Source organism: Arvicola amphibius, chromosome 9, assembly GCF_903992535.2.
Source record: "Arvicola amphibius chromosome 9, mArvAmp1.2, whole genome shotgun sequence".
Lineage (NCBI taxonomy): Eukaryota > Metazoa > Chordata > Mammalia > Rodentia > Cricetidae > Arvicola > Arvicola amphibius.
The window spans coordinates 15,110,239-15,119,040 of NC_052055.2; the positions used below are offsets into that span (position 1 = coordinate 15,110,239).

Below are 8,802 nucleotides of genomic sequence, written 5' to 3' on the forward strand. Positions count from 1 at the left end.
CCACGTAAAAAGATTATCATGCTTTATAGCATCTCTGACAAAAAGCTTTTAGTTAGGACTGCCTACCTGGAGTCAATACTTTCTCTCACGCAGCAATATTTTAGAGACCAAGGGGGATCTGGAGCATCGAAACTGAAAAAACAATTTGCACTGGTAAAATTAGATTATGACCCTGTCTTAGTGTATGCCCAGTTTTCTGCTGACACTATGTCCAATAAACTGATTGTGCTCCCCATGACATCTGTGTCTGTCACTTGCATGGAAGGCAGGGGGACCTGGGGCAATGGATGTCCGGAGCGAAGGGAGCAGCAGCTTGGAAACATTCACAACCAACACAATTTTGATTAAAGAAAGAACTCTGGTTTTTAATAGTTTTGATCATTAAAAAAGTTTAAACCTGCATAGCAATCATTTCAAAAATAATTATTTAATGTTCCATAATTAAACTGTACACAACCTAGTCGTGGGACACAGAAGCCAGTGAGGTGAATGGAGCAGTGTGGAGCAGTCCCAGGATCAGGATTCCAGCTGAGTTCTCACTGGCCTTTGTTACTCTTGTCATTGTGTTCATCTAAGGTTTTTTTGTTTTTTTTGTTTTTTTAATTTTTTTGATACTTGGCACAGTCTGGCTCTCTCGATGAACGGATCTGCACTGGGAAGAGAGAGCAGCTGGACTCAGTCCCATCTTCTTCCCCTCCCCCACGCAGTGGGATCCCTCAAAGCCGTTCAATGTCTCTGTATTTCTTCCTCAGAATGGAGACCTGGTCTTTAAAGAGGACCGGGTCTAGCCTCATCTGAGAGTGGATCAGCGGCATGTAGCCAAACCAGCTGGCAAACGTGTTCATGCAGCTCTGTCGCTGGGCAAAGTGGTCAGGGTCAGCCCAGCGGGAAGCCCGGGAAGTCTGTAGAGAGGGAGACAAACAAGGGAGCCAGTGAGATAGGACACAGTGCGGTGCAGGCACCATAGGCTGGATCTCCGTACAGGCCAGAAGCAGAATGTGGGGCCTGGCTGCCACGCTTGTCCATCCGCAGAGCTGGCAGAAGGCACGGCTCAGGCACACTGACTTACCTCTGACTGAAGTGGTCTTGAGATGTGGCAACTTTACCGATGTCCAAACATACCTAATCCTCTGAAGTTTTCTGAGCTGACTAATGCCCATGTGAATGAATGATGGATCTTTACCAACGGACCCTCAACTACTATGGTCACTAAACGGCTCATTCCTTTTTGTCTCTGGAGCTGGATGGTAGGACTCACAATGAACTCACTGCTTCTAAGATAGTTTTCTAGATCCTTTCATGAAACTTTTTAAAGCACAAACTTATTTTTATTTGCGTGTGTGAGACTGTGTGTGTGTGTGTGTGTGTGTGTGTGTGTGTGTGTGTGTATGGGTGCCCTTGGAAGCCAGAAGACAGAATGAGATGCCGTGGAGATGGAGTGACACTAGGCTCTATCTAAGTCATCTGACACAGATGCCAGAACTGACCTCCGGTCCTGTGCAAGGGAAGCAGCAGTCTCAACGACGGAGACATCTCTCCAGCCCTCTAAGTCCCGTTTGTTAGCATGGTTGATGTGAAGATATGAATTGATAGAAGCCCCACTCTGGGTTCACTCCTATGCATCTAACTTTCCACCTTTACTAAATTCCCATCGAATGGCTTGTTAAGAAGACGTATGTCTAACCGAAGAACAAAATGAAGCTCTTACACTGGACTCGGGGTAGTGCTGTACTACACACAAGAACCCACGCTCCCTTGAGGGTCTCAGATACAACGACACACAGTCTATGCCTACAAAGCATGACTGAACACGAAAATCCTAAAATTCTGCTCATAACCTAACAATTGTCTTTTCAATGCCACTAAACCCCTAAGATTATTGTTCTAAACATCAGGTGCTCACTCAGAAAAAAAGTTATTGAAGTTAAAAAAAATGGCTACCATCCTTTTAATTATGTTGCCCCTAGAGCTGGTCACATATATTTAGACCACATAAATGATTGGTACTGACTAAGAGAAAAATCCCAAATGATGTGCTGAAAATTTAAAGAGAACAAATAAAGATTTTATTTTACAAGTATGTTTTGTGAACAAAGAAAAAAGTTGTTCAATTACGGGATAAAACGCATACATACACACACACCATAAACATAAATAAGCAACTGTTTAGTACGTGTGTGTGAGCGCGCGTATGTGTATTTAGAAACATACTTTAATGAAAAGTGCCTTCTAGAGAAAGAAGCACTCAGAGTCACTTTAGAATCACAAGTATCAACATGCTTGAAAACAACGTGATAAATACAAATGTCAAGTTAGCTCTGAGCAGCGGAGTATGAAAACACGGCTTATGAAGTGTTTCCAGGAAGCACTTCGGAGCCTCCCAGCAACAAGGTGGAGGGGCTCCCCAAGTCACAGCCGGTCCAAGGAAGTTGCAGTTATCTGCTGGAGGCTAGACAGAGCAGAAGGAAGGTTCTGGTTTCTAGCATCTATGCTGAGAGAAATCACCTTCACCAGTCCCAGAAAGGCAAAGGATTAGGATAACTGACTGAGTTCCCGCTAGAGGAGACAGTCTTTAAGGCAGTAGCTCCCTACATGTGTGTTGCAATCCTTTGGGGGCTGCCTATGATCATTGGAAAACACAGATATTTACATAATGATTCCTAATAGCAGCAAATTACAGTTGTAAAGCCGGAACAAATAACTTTCTGGCTGTGGGTCGCCACAACCCGAGGAATTGTATTAATGGGTCGCAGCATCAGGAAGGCTGAGCATTACTGCTCTAAAGTTAATGGCACTTGTGGCCATTTCGGATTGGTCCACTCACTCAGAAGGGCCAGTCCCAAGCCAGGCAAATGTGCACACATGCAAACAGAAAAACTGTCAAGAACTTCAGCTCATTTTGATTGATTCCAATGCAACCAACAAATACTAAAAACAAAGCAAAACAAAAAACATTTCTAATCTGACAACAGCCTCAGCTCAAACACAATTCTCATTTGTTCCAAGGACACAAACATCTAATAAAACAATGAACATGGAAGAAAGAAGGGCTCGAATACACTATACTACCTGGGTACACGGAAACAAACGGAGCATTCAGTTTAGAACTGTCTTAAAATATGTTACTGGAGATGTGCATTAAGTGCAACCAGGCAAATTTATGGAAAGGTCACAGAAGCCACCGCTAAGATGCCACATGCTAGCAGCAGTCCACCTTGGATGCGTGCACAGCTTCAGAGGAGTCTCAAGCTGTCTCCGGGCAAACAGTATGAACAGAACGTTCCGACTCTGTGAGCTAGTGTGTTCTGCAACAAAACATCTGGGTATGCAGTCGGCAACGCACGCTGCTTGGATTCGAAGTGTTTTGGTCTTAATGACTGAAAATTCTTGCAAATGCCCCTGCCTGTTATTTCTGTAGTTAAAGGAGGGAAGATCTTTCCTAGTAGTCTTTGCTCAGAAAGAATGGGTATTTCTCCATAATCAGTACTTCTAATACTGTCTGGACGTGTGTGTTCTCAGTAAACACTGAAGGACACCAATATAACTGAAAATCCTGCTAATACTGTTTTTTTCTCTTGCTACACTTATTGAATTAGGAAAAACCCAGACAAGAAGGGTGCCAGAAGAGCTTGTTAAAGTTCCCTTTGCAAAATTTAGATTCAAAGCCGGCGCCCATTACAAACCTCGAGCCACTGAATTGACAAAATCATGCTCTCGATTTTGGCGGTGGTGCCATTTGTTTTATTTTTTGAAGATATACTATCCTGTGCTTTGAGCACTCTGTATCTGGGGCTGGTCTAGAACCCTCATGTCCTAGAACTTCTGTCTCCATCTCCCGCTAAGCTAACAGGCAGGAGTCACTATGCCCCACGACATTCACATTGAGAATTCATTTTAATCATGCTTGGTGTGCCATGATTTAGCCTGGGTAGAAGTAATAGCTGGATGTCAGCTTTTCATTATTTTTAAAAGTCACATCTATTGTTTGTTTATTTACTTATGTATCTGTGTGTGTGGCATGGGGTGGAGCCCTGGAGCATGGACTTGCCACAGCATTCATATATAGAGGTCAGAAGGACGTTGTGGGAGTTGGTTTTTTTCCTCCCATCATGTAGGTTCACGGAGGTAACTCAGGTCTGCAGCCTGGATGGGAATTACCTTTATCTGCTCTACCCCCACCTCTTCACCTACTTACTTATCTATTTATTTATTTTATTTATTTATTTAGAGGCAAGGTCTTGCTTTGTAGCTCACATTCACTCTGTAGTCAAGAATGACTTCTGATCATGTCCCCACCTCCCAAGTGCGGGGATCTAATCATGGACTACCATATCCAGTTTATATGGTGCTGGGTATGGAACTCGACCTCCTTAGGCTAAGTAGGCACTCTACCACCTGCGTGCCAGCCCCAGCTACATATCATTTATTACATGTAGTATTGGCTCTGCCAGAGAAGGCCTGACACTTGCAACTGGGGTACTGGAGAACAACAGTGGGTGAGAGACTAGGATTCCAGTCTCAGATCTGTCTCCAACATTTTGGGGTACTTGGAGCAAGAAGTTCAACTGTCTAGTCCCAGTTTTTCTGCCTGTAAATAGGGGACTTGGGTGATTTTTCCATTAAAGTATCTTTATCATGAAAGTTTATGACCCAAGAAGACATTGGGCTGTACTTTAACAACTGCATCAATTTTATGAAAAAGATTTTACCATTTCATTTTAAAGATGACCCATGAGAATTTCAGAAGGTGACTTGCCCAGAGCTTATATGTGCAAGTTCTAGAACTAAAAATTGACAGAGTGACTTCTAGAATTTCAGTATGATATTTGCTCAACTAAAGACCAATTGCCGGAAGACTGATAAGAGGGTTGCTTGCTATACTGCAGGCATCTACAGTAAACTGACATAAATTCTTTGGAGAATTTAACTCTGCTGTGGACTGAATGTTATGTCTTCCAGGGAAACACTGGTGTCTGATCCTGTATATGAGGATCAGTAAGTGGGGGCATCTAGAGAAGTCTGGTTCAAGAAGGCAGAATCCTCAGGAATGGGTTGACACCAGAGAGCCTTCTACCACATGGGGACACGACAAGCAGACAGCCGTTTATAAATCTCGATGTGGCTTCTCTAGGGGTATTAGGACTGCTGACACCTCAATTTTGGAATTCCAGGGTTTCACAAACATGAGAAATAAACGTTTATAACTTAAGCCTCAACTCTATGTAGTTTCTGTTATACTAGCCCAAAGGGACTAGACAAACTCTAAGACCATGCCATTGTCATGTCACACTGCGGGCTACCTAAGAGCTTTATATTCTTAATTATCCAAGTGTCAATCACTCCTTCCTTCAGGGCTTTCAGATGCGGCTTACTTTTGTGTTCCCTTATGACATTGCTAGATAAAGTGGAGGAATATACAGCCGTGTGGCCTTGGGAAGGAAGTTCTTCGGTCTTACCTGTCCCATCATTGTCTCCTTATACTGCTTCTTCTGGGTCACTTTGATTGGAGGCAACTTTGTCACAGCGGACACCAGGAAGTTCATGAGAATGTCCTCACAATTGGCCAGTTGGTCTACCATGTTCTTCAGGCTGGCTGGCAGGTAATGGGTGTACAGGTAGTGGTAATATCTGTAAACGACAAGGGAAAGCTGTTTAGGGGGACAGCATTACAGGATAAAAGGTAGACTTTACACACTGTCACTCTCTGAATCCCTGAACATGCTACTGAATGCTATCCCTTCCACAGCACTCACCACAAGCCAAATCATATTCTCAGGCCTTTAACCAGAAATGCCTCATCTAGCCCGAATAAGAAATCTATGAGGCAGATGTTATTATATTATGATCCTTATTTTACAGATGAGGAACCGAGGCACAGAGATTCACAGGGACACAGATCTTGCTTGCCAATCAAAACCTAGTTATGAGGCCTGGCCAGCTGGAAAGAGAAGCTGAACGCTACAATGCTGTGATGACAATGAAGATGGCCATCCTCGGGGCCAGTTTGGTGCCATTTCAAATCACCATGGAAACACACCGCTGGAGGTGTGTCTACAAGAATATTTCCAGAAAGGCTGTAAACAGTGGGGAAGAGGCTCCTTGAATGTTGACAGCACTATCCATGGGCTGGGGACCAAGACTGAACAAAGATAAGAGAGTGGGACTGAGCACCAGCATGTCATCTCTCTCTCTGCCTCCTAACTTAGAGACACCTCCCACTCCTGCCGCCACCGGGACCTGCCCCACCATGATGGACTGTTTGCAAACTGTGAGCCAACACAAACTTGCTTTGTCAGGTGGCTTTTGCTGGGTGTTTTGCCATGAGAAAAGTGACTAATACTGATGGCAAAACCATTTACTTACACAGAGGACAGAGTGCTTGAATAAATCAGACTCATTTCGGTAAAGGTGGCAGGAGAAGGGGAAGCCCTGAGATCAAGATTTACTCAGCCCAGTGTTTATACTTGGGCATTTCCAGACTTATCTCTGAGATGAGAAGAGTCTCGATTCTCTATTTTAAAATCTAAGGTAGGGTTGGTGTATTTTCCTCATTGGGATAAAATATGGGGTTAAGTGGAGATGCTAATTCTACATTCACTCATCTGGCAATTTGACCTTACCTACTGGCTCTATGGACCAAATTTAAATATTACCCATTTTATATCTCTGCCTATAACTTTTTCAGCATAGCTTTTGAGTGTTGTAGCATACCTGGGGCAAGATTTCCATTTAAAGAGAGTTACTCCATCTGTAGTATTCTCTCTGTTGATGGCACTCTATCATTTTGGATCTCAAGTCAGAAAATTTGGTGGTCATTACATTCTGATTAGGTCACTATGCTGAATCAGCTTCAAAATATCCCTACTGTGTGGTCATGATTTATAGCATTGTTCAGTCCCTGGATCCATATAAATCTCTATATAAATCACCCCTTATATACATATGGCCGACTTCTTCCTAAAGGGTCTTCCTCCCTCTTTCACAATCTTACTGCCTATTCTCATTACAGTATCCAGAGTGGATACTAGGGACATAGCCCTGAAGTCTGCTCTGTTCAAGGTCATGCACTGACCTATTCAATAGAGGGAACATCAACTTCTGTCTAGGCTTCCAGGCCTCTTGGACCTGCTCACCTGCTGCGCCATGGTCACCAATCACACCCCTCTTCTCCATGTTTCTCCACTCTCTGTTCTGAGTGTTAATTCTTGCTATTCTCAATGCTACCACAGCCTTGGTTAACCTTCTCTTGCTTCTGCTTGTTTCTGGGCACCTCCCATCTCTGTAATGTAGATCATTCTGAGCACTCTCCAACCTGCCCCATCTCTGTGATAGAGATCATCCTGACCATTCTCTATCCTGCCCCATCTCTGTGATGGAGATCATCCTGACCATTCTCCATCCTGCCCCATCTCTGTGATGGAGATCATCCTGACCATTCTCCATCCTGCCCCATCTCTGTGATGGAGATCATCCTGACCACTCTCCATCCTGCCCCATCTCTGTCATGGGATCATCCTGACCATTCTCCATCCTGCATCTTTCACTCCTGCTACTTTACTATTCATCAGTTTTTTTTTTCCTTGCTGTCCCACATTTCCCCATAGAATCTATGTTTTTCTGCTCATCAGAATATGAGCCCTACAGTGTCAGGGAATTTTTCTATTTTACTCAACGGTGGATACTTAGGTATAGCCACTCTTAATATCCAGCTACCCAGCCTAGCTCTGAGTGTATCTTTATCCCTTGACTCAACTGAAAATACCACTCTGCCTTCATGTCTAGAGATACAGTAAGTCAAGAAGCTTCATAGTACACATTTGCTACCTGAACAAAAATCAAGAATGGACACTGGCTAATTTTCATTAAAGTCATTAACAAATTTTGGCCTAAGTTCCTATTAACACAGTTTCCGTGAGAACCCATGGCTCCTCACTTGTGGTAGATAGCAGCTCCTGTCAACACCATGGAGTAGTCGTTCGTCCACTTGGATGTGTATCCCCACCGCTCCTTAGAGTTATCCCAGAAATGGCTGCGTGCGGGATACCCCACAATCCTCTCGGGAAAGCTCTGCCACACGGTGAAGGCAAAATCCACCTGCGAGGCAAAGTCAGAGCCAAACAAGCAATCAGCACCGCGAACAAATGTCAACAAAACATTGCCTCCCCCTGCTAAGTCATAATGCGAAATCCCACGGCTGTTTCAAAACATTAATTCCCCATATTCATCAACAAATTAAACTGACTGCTTGACATTTTGCCCTGTAATTATACATGTTTTTTTTTTAAATGTCCTATGAAAGAAACTTAAGATTAGTAGTGGGGAGAGGGGATTACTGACTTGTCCTATAGAAATCCTAGTATGTTCATGCTAAGAAAAAACAAGAAGTGGCTGCTTTCCTCTCCCCCACCCCAGAGGCACACGTGACCATTGATTCACAGGAAGCACAGCAGCATCTGTTTTGTAAATGAGAACAGATTCCCTGTGCGCATCCAGGGACTGAAATACAGCATGCATCGTAACTAGCGCATAGCAAAGCCCAAGTGACTAAAATTGGAGCATTTTCATTATGGAAAAGTTTTCGTAACGAGCATAACTTTCAACAGGCACTTAGAGAAGACATCACGAAGGGCATACAGCAGGCACGTCAGGTCTGAAGACGCAGGATGCTAGGTAAAAACCAGCATGACAGCCACCGTGAAGTCACTGAGAAAAAAAAGGGGGGGGGGGGAACAAGCAGGATGCTAAGTAAAACCAGCATGGTAGTCACCATGAAATTATTGAGCAAAAAGGGGGCCAAACAGG

The 8,802-nt window shown here is 43.7% G+C and overlaps 1 protein-coding gene across 1 annotated transcript in view; it reads right to left on the minus strand.

Annotated features, from left to right (window-relative positions):
* Window positions 1-338: 338 nt before the first annotated feature.
* Window positions 339-8,802, minus strand: part of Ext1 (exostosin glycosyltransferase 1) — a 268,225-nt gene continuing 259,761 nt past the window's right edge. The window contains exons 9-11 of the mRNA XM_038342313.2: window positions 7,934-8,094; window positions 5,457-5,628; window positions 339-902 (exon numbers count right to left, since the gene is read on the minus strand). Coding sequence (XP_038198241.1) covers window positions 717-902; window positions 5,457-5,628; window positions 7,934-8,094 — 519 coding nt within the window. The 3' untranslated portion in view covers window positions 339-716. The remainder of the gene's footprint in view (window positions 903-5,456; window positions 5,629-7,933; window positions 8,095-8,802) is intronic.